Source organism: Mobula hypostoma, chromosome 16 (assembly GCF_963921235.1).
Source record: "Mobula hypostoma chromosome 16, sMobHyp1.1, whole genome shotgun sequence".
NCBI classification, from domain to species: domain Eukaryota; kingdom Metazoa; phylum Chordata; class Chondrichthyes; order Myliobatiformes; family Myliobatidae; genus Mobula; species Mobula hypostoma.
The window spans coordinates 66,679,121-66,695,854 of record NC_086112.1 but is presented as its reverse complement, the minus strand read 5'-3'; the positions used below and the strand labels follow the sequence as shown (position 1 = coordinate 66,695,854).

General features: G+C 41.2%; 1 protein-coding gene across 2 annotated transcripts in view; it reads left to right on the top strand.

The window, feature by feature from the left end:
* The window catches only part of fbxo10 (F-box protein 10), a 131,412-nt gene that overhangs the window by 75,621 nt on the left and 39,057 nt on the right, over window positions 1–16,734 (top strand). For both annotated transcript variants that reach the window (XM_063069225.1, XM_063069224.1), the window contains exons 7-8: window positions 9,176–9,328; window positions 16,170–16,445. In XM_063069225.1, the coding sequence (XP_062925295.1) occupies window positions 9,176–9,328; window positions 16,170–16,445 (429 nt within the window). The remainder of the gene's footprint in view (window positions 1–9,175; window positions 9,329–16,169; window positions 16,446–16,734) is intronic.

Here is a 16,734-nt window from a genome sequence, read left to right as displayed (position 1 = left end):
CTGAGTGTGTGCCTTCAGGATTCTGTACCTCCTGTCTGATGGTAATAGTGAGAAAGGGGTATGCCCTGGGTGTTGGAGGTCCTTAATAATGGATGTTACCTTTCTAAGACACCGCTCCCTGAAAATATTCTGGGTACTTTGCAGGCTAGTAATCAGGATGGAGCTGACTAGATTTATAACCTTCTGCAGCTTCTTTTGGTCCTGTGCAGTAGCGGCCCCCCCCCCCCCCGATACCAGACAGTGATGCAGCCTGTCAGAATGCTCTCCACGGTACAACTATAGAAGATTCGATATGTTGGGACCAGGTTAGATCCTCAGAGATCTTGACACTAAGGAACTTGAAACTGTTCATTCTCTCCACTTCTGATCCCTCTATGAGGATTGGTATGTGCTCCTTCATCTTACCCTTCCTGAAGTCCACAATCAGCTCTTTTGTCTTACTGCCGTTGAGTGCCAGATTGTTACTGTGGTACCATTCCACTAGTTGGCATATCTCACTCCTGTACGCCCTCTCGTCACCACCTGAGATTCTACCAACAACAGTTGTTTTGTCAGCAAATTTATAGATGGTATTTGAGCTGTGCCTAGCCACACAGTCATGTGTGTATAGAGAGTAGAGCAGTAGGCTATGTACACACCTCTGAGGTGCACCAGTGTTGATCATCAGCAAGGAGGATATGTTATCACCAATCCTCACAGATTGTGGTCTTCCAGTTAGGAAATGGAGGATCCAGTTGCAGAGGGAGGTACAGAGGCCAGGTTCTGCAACTTCTCAATCAGGATTGTGGGAATGATGGTATTAAATGCTGAGCTATAGTCGATGAGCAGCATCCTGACGTAGGTGTTTGTGTTGTCCAGGTGGTCTAAAGCCTTGTGGAGAGCCGTTGAGATTGCGTCTGCCATTAACCTATTGTGGCAATAGGCAAATTGCAATGGGTTCAGGTCCTTGCTGAGGCAGGAGTTTAATCTAGTCATGACCAACCTCTCAAAGCATTTCATCACTGTCGATGTGAGTGCTACCGGGCGATAGTCATTTAGGCAGCTCACATTATTCTTCTTAGGCACCAGTATAATTGTTGCCTTTTTGAAGAAAGTGGGAACTTCCGCCCGTAGCTGTGAGAGGTTGAAAATGTCCTTGAATACTCCTGCTAATTGGTTGGCACAGGGTTTCAGAGCCTTACCAGGTACTCCATCGGGACCTTCCGCCTTGCGAGGGTTCACTCTCTTTAAAGACAGCCTGACGTCTTCCTCTGAGACAGATCACAGGGTAATCAGGTGCAGCAAGGATCTTCACAGCTGTAGTTGTGTTCTCCCTTTCAAAGCGGGCATAGAAGGCGTTAAGTTAATTTGGTAGTGAAACATCACTGTCATTTATGCTATTGGATTTCGCTTTGTAGGAAGTAATGTCCTGCAAACCCTGCCAGAGTTGCCATGCATCCGATGTTGCCTCCAACCTCATTCAAAAATGTCTCTATTTTGTGTCAAAGTGAAAACAAATCTCTACAAAGTGATCTAAGTTAATTGCAAATATAAAAGACAAAGTTAATTGATTGCTTAAGTATCCACCTCCTTTAATATGACACACCAAATCATCACCGGTGCAGCCAATTGGTTTTAGAAGTCAAATAATTAGTTAAAGTGTCCTAGCTATATATAAACCTGAGTGCAGTCAAAGTGTTTCAATTGATTGTAGTAAAAATACACCTATATCTGGAAGGTCCAACTGCTGGTGAGTCAGTATCCCGGCAAAAACTACACCATAAAGACAAAAGAACACTCTGAGCAACTCTGCGAAAAGGTCATTGAAAGGCACAAGTCAGGAGATGGATACAAGAACATTTCCAAGTCGCTGAATATCCTTTAGAGTACAGTTGAGGCAAAAATCAAGAAATGGGAAGAATATAACACAGCTGTAAATCTGCCCAGAGCAGGCCATCCTCAAAAACTGAATGACCGCGCAGGAAGAGGGAGGTCACCATACAAGCTTCAGTTGTTCAGATAGCAGAGACTGCGCATACAACTGTTGCTTGGGTGCTTCACTAGTCACAGCTTTATGGGAGAGTGACAAAGCCACTGTTAGAAAAAAAACTCATATGAAACCTTAGCTAGAGTTTGCCAGAAGGCAAGTGGGAGACTCTGAAGTCAGCTGGCAGAAGGTTCTATGGTCTGATGAAACCAAAGTTGAGCTTTTTGGCCATTAGACTAAATGCTATGTTTGGTGAAAGCCAAACACTTCACATCACTGTGAAGCATGCTGTGGGGATGTTTCACTGCAGCAGGCCCTGGAAGGCTTGTGAAGGTAGAGGGTAAAATGAATGCAGCAAAATACAGGGAAATCCTGGAGGAAACCCTGATGCAGTCTGCAAAAGAAATGAAACTTGGGAGAAGATTTGTTTTCCAGCATGACAATGACCCCAGGCATAAATCCAAAACTACACAGGAATAGCTTAAAAAACAAGAAAGTTAAGACCTTAAGACAAAGGAGCAGAAGTCGGCCATTCGGCCCATTGAGTCTGTTCCGCCATTTTATCCTGAGCTGATCCATTCTCCCATTTAGTCCCACTCCCCCGCCGTCTCACCATAACCCTTGATGCCCTGGCTACTCAGATACCTATCAATCTCTGCCTTAAATACACCCAATGACTTGGCCTCCACTGCTGCCTGTGGCAACAAATTCCATAGATTCACCACCCTCTGGCTAAAACAATTTCTTTGCATTTCTGTTCTGAATCGGCGCCCTTCAATCCTTAAGTCATGCCCTCTCGTACTAGACTCCCCCATCATGGGAAACAACTTTGCCACATCCACTCTGTCTATGCATTTCAACATTCAAAATGTTTCTATGAGGTCTCCCCTCATTCTTCTAAACTCCAAGGAATACAGTCCAAGAGCAGACAAATGTTCCTCATATGTTAACCCTCTCATTCCCGGAATCATTCTAGTGCATCTTCTCTCCAACATCCTTTCTTAAATAAGGAGACCAAAACTGCCCAAGTACTCCAAGTGAGGTCTCACCAGTGCCTTATAGAGCCTCAACATCACATCCCTGCTCCTATACTCTATTCCTCTAGAAATGAATGAATGCCAACATTGCATTCACCTTCTTCACCACCGACTCAACCTGGAGGTTAACCTTAAGGGTATCCTGTACAAGGACTCCCAAGTCCCATTGCATCTCAGAACTTTGAATTCTTTCCCCATTTAAATAATAGTCTGCCCGTTTATTTCTTCTGCCAAAGTGCATAACCATACACTTTCCAACACTGTATTTCATTTGCCACTTCTTTGCCCATTCTTCCAATCTATCCAAGTCTCTCTGCAGACTCTCTGTTTCCTCAGCACTACTGGCCCCTCCACCTATCTTCGTATCGTCAGCAAACTTAGCCACAAAGCCATCTATTCCATAATCCAAATCGTTGATGTACAATGTAAAAAGAAGCGGCCCCAACACGGACCCCTGTGGAATACCACTGGTAACCGGTAGCCAACCAGAATAAGATCTCTTTATTCCCACTCTCTGTTTCCTGCCAATCAGTCAATGCTCTATCCACGTATGTAACTTTCCCGTAATTCCATGGGCTCTTATCTTGTTAAGTAGCCTCATGTGTGGCACCTTGTCAAAGGCCTTCTGAAAATCCAAATATACAACATCCACTGCATCTCCCTTGTCTAGCCTACTGGTAATTTCCTCAAAAAATTGTAATAGGTTTGTCAGGCACGATTTTCCTTTAAGGAATCTATGCTGAGTTCTGCCTATCTTGTCGTATGCCTCCAGGTACTCCGTAACCTCATCCTTGACAATCGACTCCAACAACTTCCCAACCACCGATGTCAAGCTAACAGGTCTATAATTTCCTTTTTGCTTCCTTGCTCCCTTCTTAAATAGCGGAGTGACTTTTGCAATCTTCCAGTCCTCCGGAACCATGCCAGAATCTATCGACTTTTGAAAGATCATCGCTAATGCCTCCACAATCTCCACAGCTACTTCCTTCAGAACACGAGGGTGCATTCCATCTGGTCCGGGAGATTCATCTACCTTTAGACTATTCAGCTTCCTGAGTACTTTCTCTGTCGTAATTGTGACTGCGCACACTTCTCTTCCCTGCCACCCTTGAGTGTCCAGTATACTGTTGATGTCTTCCTCAGTGAAGACTGATGCAAAATACTCGTTCAGTTCCAACGCCATCTCCTTATCTCCCATTACAATTTCTCCAGCATCATTTTCTATCGGTTCTATATCTACTCTCACCTGTCTTTTACTCTTTATATACTTGAAAAAGCTTTTAGTATCCTCTTTGATATTATTTGCTAGCTTCCTTTCATCGTTGATCTTTTCCCTCTTAATGACCTTCTTAGTTTCCTTTTGTAAGCTTTTAAAAACTTCCCAATCCTCTGTCTTCCCAGTAATTTTTGCTTCCTTGTATGCCCTCTCCTTTGCTTTAACTTTGACTTTGACTTCTCTTGTCAACCACGGTTGCATCCTTTTTCCGTTTGAAAATTTCTTCTTTTTTGGAATATACCTGTCTTGCACCTTCCTCATTTCTCGCATAAACTCCAGCCACTGCTGCTCTGCTGCCTTTCCCGCCAGTGTCTCTTTCCAGTCAACTTTGGCCAGTTCCTCTCTCATGCCACTGTAATTTCGTTTACTCCACTGAAATACCGACACATCAGATTTCGGCTTCTCTTTTTCAGATTTCACAGTGAACTCAATCATGTTATGATCACTGCCTCCTAAGGGTTCCTTCACCTCAATCTCTCTAATCACCTCCGGTTCATTACACAATACCCAATCCAGTACAGCCGATCCCCTAGTGGGCTCAACAACAAGCTGTTCTAAAAAGGCATCTCGCAGACATTCTACAAATTCTCTCTCTTGAGATCCAGTGCTGACCTGATTTTCCCAATCCACTGGCATGTTAAAATCCTCCACAATTATCATAACACTGCCCATCTGACAAGCCTTTTCTATTTCCTGTTGTAATTTGTAGTCCACATCACTGCAGCTGTTTGGAGGCCTATAAATGACTGCCATCAGGGTCCTTTTACCCCTGCGACTTCTTAGCTCAACTCATAAAGATGCTGCACCTTCCGATCCTATATCACCTCTTTCTGATGATTTAATATCATAGCTTACCAATAAAGTCACGCCTCCCCCTCTGCCTACCTTCCTATCCTTCCAATACACCTTGGATGTTCAGCTCCCAGAGACGGGCATCCTTTAGCCAGGTCTCAGTGATGGCCACAATATCATACCTGCCAATCTGTAGCTGTACGACAAGATCATCCACCTTTTTAAGCTGTGTGCATTTAATTATAAGACCTTAAGACCAGTATTTGGTACTTTTCGCTTTGATTTCACTGCAACTCATCCCAATGGCTACAAATTTGCCCCATCACCTGCCTGCCTTTCCTGACATCTTTACTTTTCACTATCATAGATTTATTTCTGTTTTCCCCTTCCTCTGCTCTATCGTTCCGGTTCCCATCCCCCTGCCAAATTAGTTTAAACCCTCCCTAACAGCTCTATTAAACTTTCCCGTCAGGATATTGGTCCCCTTCTGGTTCAGGTGTAACCTATCCATTTTGAACAGGCCATACTTCCCCCAGAAGAGATCCCAATTATCCAAGAATCTGAAGCCCTGCCCCCTGCACCAGTCTCTCAGCCACGCATTCATCTGCCTGATCCTACTATTCTTGCCCTCGTTAGCATGTGGCACAGGTAGCAATCCCGAGATTACTACCCTGGAGGTCCTGCTTCTCAGCTTCCTTCCTAACTCCCAGAAATCTCTCTTCAGGACCTCCTATCTATGTTATTGGTACCAACATGTACCAAGACAACTGGCTGCTCACCCTCCTCCTTCAGAATATTCAGGACCCGATCCGAGACATCCCGTACTCTGGCACCTGGGAGGCAACACACCATGCGGGTATCTCTATCAGGCTCACAGAATCTCCTGTCTGTTCCCCTGACTATGACTACCACATTCCTCTTCTCCCTCCTTCCCTCCGGCACAACAGTGCCAGTCTCCGTGCCAGAGACCCGGTCACCGTGGGTGTCCCCTGTCAGGTCATTCCCCTCAACAGCATCTAGAACAAGATATTTGTTGTTGAGGGGGACTGCCACAGGTGTGCTCTCCACTATCCGGGCATTTCCCTTCCCTCTCTTGACAGTCACCCAGTTTTCTGACTCCTGTAGCCTAGGGATGACTACCTCCCTGTAGCTCCTGTCTATCACCTCTTCACTTTCCCTAATAAGCAGTCGGTCATCAAGCTGCAGCTCCGGATCCCTAACACGGTCTCTGAGGAGCTGCATCTCGGTGCACCTGGCACAGATGTGGCCATCAGGGAGGCTGGAGGTCTCTCAGGATTCCCACATCTGACACCCTGAACAAAGCACTAACCCTGCAGGCATGCTATCTAATTCTACAGGAATGAAACAGGAAAAGTAAGTCTACTCACCCACTTACCTCGCCAAACAGATGAATATTTTAAACCGTTAGCTGTGAGAGCCCTGCTGTTCCTGTCTGTCCGGGCCGATTCACCGGGGGGGGGGGGGGCGCTCTCGCCTCTTGCCCTTTACTGTCGAAGCCCTTTGAAGCCAAAGCCCTACACTCAGCTGCCCGCTGTATAGGGTGGTCTCCTTTTTAAACTCTCCGTGCTGTCCTGTTACGTCACGTGCTTGCGCAGTCTCGTCCTTTTTGCAATCAAAGAAGTTTTTTAAAAAACTGCCTTCCTTCAGAATTCAGCTCCCACGCCGCTCTGTAGTCCCGATCCAAAGGAAAGCTGTTGGAAGCAACCTTCCTTTTTAAACTCTCCGCGCTGTCCTGTTACGTCATGCGCCACGTCACTCCTTAATGTCCTGGAGTAGCTAAGTCAAAAGTCCAGACCTCAATCCAATTGAGGATGTGTGGCTGGACCTGAAAAGTGCTGTTCACTCACAATCCCCATGCAATCTGACAGAGCTTGAGCAGTTTTGTAAAGAAGAATGGGGAAACATTGCAGAGTCCAGATATACAAAGCTGATAGACTCTGTAATTGCTGACAAAGGTGCATCTACTAAATACTGACTCGAAGGGGGTGAGTACTTATGCAATCAATTATTTTGTGTTTTATAATTTTAATTAATTTAGATCACTTTGTAGAGATCTGTTTTTACTTTGACATGAAAGAGCCTTTTTCTGTTGATCAGTGTCAAAAAAGCCAAATTAAATCCACTGTGATTCAAAGTTGTAAAACAATAAAAAGTGAGAACTTCCAAGGGGGATTGAATAACTTTTATAGGCACTGTAAATAAGCACCCTGGTGCAATGTTTGTGGTAAGGAATTGGGTACTTTCTGCAGTATCATAAAACAGATAAATTTATCTGGCTTAATACTGGAAAGCATTCCGAAATCCAGTTTATGAACTATACTTAATTACGAAATGCCGTGTTCCCATTCGATATTCACAAACTTTTCAAAAGCTAGATTCATTAGAACTATGTGTTGCTCAAGATAGTCAGCATCTTGCAGATTCTCTGGTGTTTGTCTCCTAATGAAGAGCCTTAGTCCAAAATGTTGACTGTTTGTTCCTCTCCATAGATGCTGCCTGAGCTGTTGAGTTCCTCCAGTATTTTGTGTGTAGTACTCTTTCCCCAGACTACTTCCATTTATACTTTACATTCCTCACTGACATTTCCCCATCTCCTCATTTTGCTAAAGTCCAGCGAGTACAAGCCCAGAACCATCAAACGCTCCTCAGATGTTAGCCCTTTCATTCCCAGGATAATCTTTATGAACCTCCTCTGGACACTCTGCAATGGCAGCACATCCTCTTAGATAAGGGGCTCAAAATTGCTCATAATACTCCAAGTGCTATCTAGCCAATGCCTTATAAATTCTTAGTATTGCATCCTTGCTTTTATATTCTAGTCCTCTCAAAATGAATGCAGATATTGTATTTGCCTTCCTTTTACCATTGACTCAATCTGCAAGTTAACCTCTAGGGATTCCTGCACAAGGACTCCCAGGTCCCTTTAAACCTCTGGTTTTTGAATTTTCTCCCCTTTTAGAAAATAGTCTACGCTTGTGTTCCTTCTACTAAAGTGCATAACTATGTACTTCACTATAAGATATTCCATGTGCCACTTCTTTGCCTATTCCTCTGTCCTTTCTGAACACTACCTGCCCCTCCACTATGTTCGTATCATCCACAAACTTGGCCAAAAAGCCATCAATTCCATCATCCGAATCATTGATATATAACGTAAAAAGAAACAACCCCAACATCAACCCCTGCAGAACACTATTAGTCACTGCAGCCAACCAGAAAATACCTCTTTTAGTCCCACTCTTTGCCTTCTGTCTGTCAGTCAGCCAGTCTTCAATCCATGCTAGTATCCTTCCTGTAATACCAAGGACTTTCATCTTGTTTAATGGCTTCATGTATGGCACCTTGTCATAGACCTTCTGAAAATCCATTGGCAGAGGGATCAAAAACTAAGGGGTATAAAAAAAGGCAAAAGTGAGGGAAAACATCTTTACTCAGAATGTGATTGGAATGCACTGCAAGATAGCAGTGGTGGTGCATGCAGCTGTAATGTTCAAAGGGAAGCTGGGTCAATATCTGATGGGAAAAACTTGCAAGGTCCAGGGTGAAGGTAATTACTGGTGATGGAGCACATGAAACTAGGAGACTACAGGTGGGGTGGGCAGGATCTGAGCTGCAAAGAGATTTGGAACAGTTCACAGTTATAGGGGTTCACCTTTCTGTTTGCAATTTTACAAACTGTTGATTTTGGAAAGGGAGAATTGCTGTGGTCTTGTGTCCATGCAGTGGTCACAGCCTTCGGGAAAGGAGCAAAGACTTTGAAGAACGTAAGAGAGTTCATAAAAAGTTACCGAGATGGGCTTGGATGTATAAATGACACAGTGCTGTGCTATGCATCTTGATTACTAAACCATTCCTAATTTGATGTAATATATAGTTCTGTATGGTGATACAATACCAATTTATGTTGAGTCTCAACTCCTGTTGTTACAGATGGATGTCAACAGTTAAACATTGCTTCTTCCATTATCAAATGACAGAAGATGATTTTCAATTGATGAATGGATAGGTTTTCCTACGGAGTGGTTTATTATTTCATCCAGTCTTGTAGCTATTGTAATTATATGTGTTTCACTTCTATTTTAGAAAATATTATACGTGAAAATCACTGGGGAGGTGCAGATATTCGACGAGGAGGAGATCCTATTCTGAGAAACAATCTCATCTGCTATGGTTATTCTGATGGCGTTGTTGTGGGTGAACGAGGGAAAGGATTGATCGAAGGGAACAACATATATGGTAAGGAGTGTGGAGTGTTGTATTTCAGCTCATTAAATTTTAGTGGCCTGTGCAGTCAAACCTTCAACTAGGTTTACACTGGTTTGATTTCAAGTTGCTTAAGTTTATTGAATTAAGATATCCTTTCTAATGATATATTTAAGACCCAAAGCCATTACGTTCTGTCTCTACACTTCTCTATCTTCTTCCTTTAAGTGGCTTCTTGAAATCTACGTCTCTGACCAAGCTTTGACCACCAGCCAAATACCACTTTTGTGGTAAAGCAGCAAATATGTTTAATAATGTTAAATGTGTTATGATTTTTCATCTTTGTGTCTTGGGATGTCTAGCTACAGTATAGTATGGACTTTTTTGCACCTGTATTTACTTGGAAGATGGACACACAGTCTGTAGAAGTGAGGCAAAGCAGCAGCGAGTTCATGGACTCTATACAGATTTTAGATGAGAGGCATTTACTTTCTTGAGGCAGATTAGGGTGGATAAATCTCCAGGGTCTGACAAGGTGTTCCCTCAGATCCTGTGAGAGGCAAGTACTGAAATTGCAAGGGCCCTAGCAGAGATATTTAAAACATCCTTAGCAACAGGTGAAGTGCCAGAGAATTGGAGGGTAGCTAATGTTGTTCCATTGTTTAAGAAAGGCTGTAAGAATAAGACAGGAAATTATAGGCTGGTGAGCCTAACATCAGTAGTGGGAAAGTTATTGGAAGGTATTCTAAGGGACCTGATATATAAATATTTGGATAGACTGATTAGGGATAGTCAGCATGGCTTTGTGCATGGTAGGTCGTGTCTAACCAATCCTATAGAGCTTTTCAAAGAAGTTACCAGGAAAGTTAATGAAGTTGACCGTGGATGTTGTCTACATGGACTTCAGCAAAGCATTTGACAAGGTCCCACATGGGAGGTTGGTCAAGAAGGTTCATTCACTTGACTTTGAAGATGATGTAGTAAATTGGATTAGACATTGGCCTTTGCGAGAGAAGCCAGAGGGTGGTTGTGGATGATTGCCTCTCTGACTGGAGGCCTGTGACTAGTGGAGTGCTGCAGGGATCCGTGCTGGGTCCTTTGTTGTTTATCATCCAGATCACTGATATATATGACAATGTGGTAAACTGGATCAGCAAATTTGGGAATGACACCAAGATTAGGGTTGTAGTGGACAGTGAGGAAGACTGCCAAAGCCTGCAGCGGGATCTGGACCAGCTGGAAAAATAGGCTGCAAAATGACAGTTGGAATTTAATGCAGACAAGAGTGAGGTATTGCACCTTGGGAGGACAAACCGGAGTAGGACTTGAACGGTGAGTGGTAGGACACTAAGGAGTGCGGTAGGACAGAGGGATCTGGGAACACAGATCAATAATTCCTTGAAAGTAGAGTCACAGTTAGGTAAGGTTGTAAAGAAAGCTTTTGGCACATTGGCATTTGTAATTCAATGTATTGAGTACAGGAAATTGTATAAGATGTTGATGAGGCCTAATTTGGTGTATTGTGTGCAGTTTTGGTCACCTACCTACAAGAAAGATGTAAATAAGATTGAAGGAGTGCAGAAAAAATGTTCAAGGATGTTGCCAGGACTCGAGGACCAGAGTTATAGGGAGAGGTTGAATAAGCTATGACTTTATTCCCTGGAATGTAGAAGATTGAGGGGAGATTTGATAGAGGTAAAAGCTGACTTTTTCTACTGAGTTTGAGTGAGACTACAACTAGAGGCCATGGGTTAAAGGTAAAAGGTGAAATATTTAAGGGGAACATGAGGGGGATCTTCACTCAGAGTGGCGAGAGTGTGTATCAAGCTGTCAGTGCAAATGGTTGGATGCAAGTTGGATTTCAGCATTTAAGAGAAATTTGAAGTGGTACGTAAATGGGAGAGGTATGGAGGGATATGGTCTCGGCGCAGGTCGATGGGACTGGACAGATTAATGATTTGGCGTGGACGCGTGGGCCGAACGGCTTGTTTCTGTGTTCTATGACTGTATAAATGGCATAATAATACACAATTATAAATGGATTTATGCAGATGGGTTTACTGTATGCAAAGCAGAATTAGGCATAATTTACATTCAGCAGCTGTCCATTTGGTTAAAGTTGCCTCTGCATCAGTTCTTTTCACATGAACTTTCTGTATTTCCAAATATTATAGACGGAAAGCACTTTGATCCATTGAGTCTGTCTGTCTGATCTATCCCATTCCTGGCTATGTTACCCTGTTGCTCTCAGGCTAATTGTTTCCTCCCATTCAGCTGTCTTCAATTCAGATACCTCGACTGCTGTTGAAACAGACATTTATCTTGAACATGAGAAAATCTGCAGATGCTGGAAATCCAAAGTATCACAAAAATTACTGGAGTTCCTCCAGCATCTTGTGTGTGTTGCTCAGACATTTATCTAGTCTTGATTTCATTTCTAGATATTACTGTAATCTGGAGGACCCCGTGTTGCTTTGAATATGTTGGAAGTCTTTGTGAGATCTTGAAATGCCTCATTGTAATGGGCTGGGTTGATCAGACCCAAAAGACCCAAACTAATTTGAGTGTCCAGGAGATGTGGTAATAAGCATACAAGCACAACAAAGTAACTTCAGCCAAATTTATTATCATAAAAGAGAAAGCGTAAATGAACCACACTAACTGCTACGTAGTAAGTTACGAAGATTTCCACAAAGGTTTCAGGGCTCGCGATTCTCAGTCGCCATTTGATGGTCACCGTTGTCAGCGGAACTGCAAATTCTGACTTGTGAAATCACCCTGGATCTGTCCCAGGCACCTATCGATCATGATCCTTGGTCTAGTTGAAGTCTCAAGACCCGAGTGAAAGGTGCCTCAATAAAGAGGGGTTCAATCCATAAGCATTGAGAGACACACAGAGGCAGATACATTCTTTGGTCTTTTGTTCTCGTGTCATGTCTGAGGCTGAGAAAGAATCTGGAGGTTATCTTTCTTTCTTTTTAAATCTTTTTATTGAGTAAGTATACAAAAAAGGTAAGCCATATAAACATTAATACAATGTTAAAGTATAATAAAATTCCAAAAGATAACAATACCAAAAAGAAAATACTACAAACAATGTAATTTAAGCATAAGAAACCAAGATAACATAATAGTATACTAGATTTTATATATATCAATGGAAAAAAAGAAAAAAAAAACCCCCCAAAAAAAACCCACCGTGCAACTAACTAAAAGCAAAGCAAAGCAATGGGCTAACTTGAAACCAAACAGAGTTAAACTTAAAATCACGTCCTCAATCCCGACCTCCATTAAAACAGTGAAAAAAAAAACAAGAAGGGTAAATATTACATTAAATGAAAATATCGAATAAAAGGTCCCCAAATCTGTTCAAATTTAAATGAAGAATCATAAAGGTTACTTCTAATTTTCTCCAGATTCAAACATAAAATCGTCTGAGAAAACCAAAAAAAGGTAGTTGGAGCATTAAGCTCTTTCCAATGTTGTAAAATACATCTTTTCGCCATTAAAGTAAGAAATGCAATCATTCTACGGGCTGAAGGGGAAAGATTACTAGAAATTTTAGGTAGTCCAAAGATAGCAGTAATAGGGTGAGGAGAGATATCTATATTTAATACCTTAGAAATAATATTGAAAATATCTCTCCAAAAAGTTTCCAAAGTAGGGCAAGACCAAAACATATGAGTTAAAGAGGCTATCTGCCCCGAACATCTATCACAAAAAGGATTAATATGCGAGTAAAAACGCGCTAACTTATCTTTGGACATATGTGCTCTATGAACCACTTTAAATTGAATTAGGGAATGTTTAGCACAAATAGAGGAAGTATTAACTAATTGTAAAATCTGCCCCCAATCATCCACAGAAATGGTAAGCCCCAATTCCTGTTCCCAATCTACCCTAATCTTATCAAATGGAGCTTTCCTAAGTTTCATAATAATATTATAAATCATAGCCGATGCACCTTTCTGACATGGATTAAGGTTAATTATCGAATCTAAAATATATATAGGAGGAAGCATTGGAAAGGAAGAAAGTATAGTACTTAGGAAATTTCTAACTTGTAAATATCTAAAAAAATGTATTCTTGATAAGTTATATTTATTAGATAATTGTTCAAAAGACATAAGGGAACCATCTAAAAATAAATCCAAAAACCGTAAAATACCCTTAGTCTTCCAAGTTTGAAAAGCGCGATCCGTAAAAGAGGGAGGAAAAAATATGTTACCTAAAATAGGAATCGCTAACCCGAATTGATTAAGATCAAAAAATTTTCTGAATTGAAACCAAATACGCAAAGCATATTTAACGATCGGGTTAGAGACCTGCTTAAGGCGTTTCGAATCAAAAGGAAGAGATGAACCTAAAATAGAACCAAGTGTATAACCCTGAACAGATTGTAATTCCAATGCTACCCATTTAGGAATAGATAGTATGTCCCGGTCAAGTAACCAAAATTTCATATGTCGAATATTAATAGCCCAATAATAAAATCTAAAGTTAGGTAATGCTAAACCTCCATCTCTCTTAGCTTTCTGTAAATGTATTTTACCCAGTCTCGGATTCTTATTCTGCCAAATAAATGAAGAAATTTTAGAGTCGACTTTATCAAAAAAAGATTTAGGAACGAAAATTGGTAATGCCTGAAACACATATAAAAATTTTGGCAAAAAAAACATCTTAACTGCATTAATACGACCAATCAAAGTTAAATATAAGGGAAACCATTTAGATGAAAGTTGAGTAATATGGTCTATTAATGCTAAAAAGTTAGTCTTAAATAAATCTTTATGTTTACAAGTAATTTTAATCCCAAGATATGAAAGGTAATTATTAATCAATTTAAATGGAAATTTATAATATAAGGGAAGATGTTTATTAATCGGAAAAAGTTCACTCTTACTAAGATTTAATTTATAACCTGAGAAAAGACCAAATTGTGCTAATAACTCTAAAACAGCAGGAATAGATCTCTCAGGATTAGAAATATATAAAAGTAAATCATCAGCATAGAGTGACAAAGAGCTAAAGTGTCACTTGGAACTTTTCAGACTTCAATCTAATATTTTTACAAAATTTAATACACCACAGTACAATCATTCAGCATTCCAAAGCAAATGTTGGATCAGTGAAGCCAATAGGATGTTAAATGCTGAAGGAACTTAGCATCTATGGAAAAGAGTAAACAGTTGATGTTCTGGGTCAAGACCTGAAGTTAAATTACCTTGCAAACTCTTTAAGGGTACAAGCCAAGAGTTAATGATATGATTGCATAGGGTTCCAGTTAAGACTGACAGTAGTTGAATTCAGTGCAAAGGAAACCTACAAGGCTAATCCCCAGTACTATATAAGTTAAAGCAAAATAATGGAAAATTTTTTCCTGGAAAGGAGGCATCTTGGGAGGAGACCTTGTAAATCTCCTCAGAATTGTAGACAAGAGATTGGAGAATAGTCTCAAAGTAAGTCATGTGAACAGGAAAATGATAAAGACATACATTTGTTCAGCGGGGGAAGGAACAAAAGTATTAGTCACTGATTCATTAAGTAAGAAGAACTATATGGCTATGGGAATAGAATAGGGGGGTGGAAGCAGCTGTATTGCTCTCTTGAAAAATTGGCACAGGAACTATGAACCCACTCTGTACTGTAAAATTTTGTTATTCTGGGAATATTTTAGCTATTTCCATAAGATAGAACAAAGTCCTTTAATTTTGTCCTGTACCTTACCTGGTAACATCAAGACCTGACTCAAAACTGGCCTATATTTCCCCCCCCCCCTTTTTGACAAACTAATGACTGATAAACTAATCCAATGGGAATATTAAATCAGAATCTTGTGATCATATCACATCAACTTCAGCGATTACACTGCTTGTTTAATTGCAGCAAATTAATGCAATTAGACCCACCATGAACAGCTCAAATCTATAACTGCATTGCAAATGCAAAGCTTGGTTTCTAAATGAGTCAGTTCTGTTACCAGTATCCTTCACACCAAGGTAATCTCAGTTGGAAATTAACCTCAGTGAATATCGGGGCTAGTATGCTGAGAACTTATAATCATGCTGAATTGAATCTGAATATATCTGAATTTGTACATTGAGTTTCTGTTTGATCAGAGAGTATTGGCACGTTATGATCTGTTGATTTGTTTTGCGTTCAGGTTTACAAAATAATGAGGCCCTGCATCTGCATTTGATTTAGATTCTGGATAATCTTTTCAACCCTTGACAATAACTTGTGTTAAATCAGTCTTATTCTGAAGCTTCAGGTGGTAATTTTTATCTTGCCATTACAGTATAATTTTGGTGCTTCATATTGATAAATCCTCTCTGATTCAGTCATCAAAATCTGTGTGTCAGTAATGTCCTATCGTTGTCAGATTTCCACTGTCCCGTAAAGTTGTTGAACTTGATGGATAGAATTAAAATCCTACCATTCCCTACCCCAATACAGAGACCAGACTCCTTTAGTGTTTGCCCGCTGTTAGTAGCAGAGCAACTGATGCAGTGGAATAGCAATAGAGAACAGCCATGAGAGTGTATGGGAATGGGGTGAAGGGTCGCATCCCAAAGCATTAACTGTTTTTTCGTTTCCCTACATGCTGCCTGACCTGCTGAGCTCCTCCAGCATTTTGTGTGTGTTGTTCTGGATTTACAGCATCTGCAGAATCTTTTGTGTCCGTGAATAGGATCTGTCTGCAATTATATCAGCTGCCAGACGAAATACTGGAAAAGCAGGGCTTTAGCAGGAGCGGACTTCAGAGACAAAAAGGAGAGCATAAAATGCAAAAGTTCAGTGCATTTTGGACAATGTATTTTTGGATTTTCTTTACCTGATAAGAGTTTTATTTCATTCTGGTATGTCTGTGCAGGTAATAAGGGTTGCGGTGTGTGGGTTATGTCCTCTAGTCTCCCACACATTGCTAATAACCAGATCAGCAGCAACAACATCTATGGAGTGGCTGTCTTCTGTCGTAAGGATGACACAAACGACTACCTCAGTGACCAAGGAGGCAATGAGAATTTCAGTGATGAATGGGAGATTGTCAATTGGGAAAATGACTTTGACAGTGATGAGGAGCGATACACCTCGCACAAGCCAATCACTGTAGCACTAATTGAATTTAACAACATCAATCACAATGGCGGTAAGTGGATGATCAAAGTTACAGCGATCTGTGAAAGTAACTCTTCGGAGAGCGTCATAGAACGTGGAAAGGCCCCACAACCCAACTCATCCACGCCAACTGTGCTAATCCCATCTGCCTGCTTTTGGCCCATAGGCCTTTGAAGCTCTCCTATCATTCAGCTACCTTGATGGAGTTTACCCACCTCAAACACTATTACTGGCAGCTCATTACAAAATAAACACCACCTTTGCACAAAGAAGCTGCCTGTTATATGTCTCTTATCTGATCTTAAACCTATGCCCTTTTA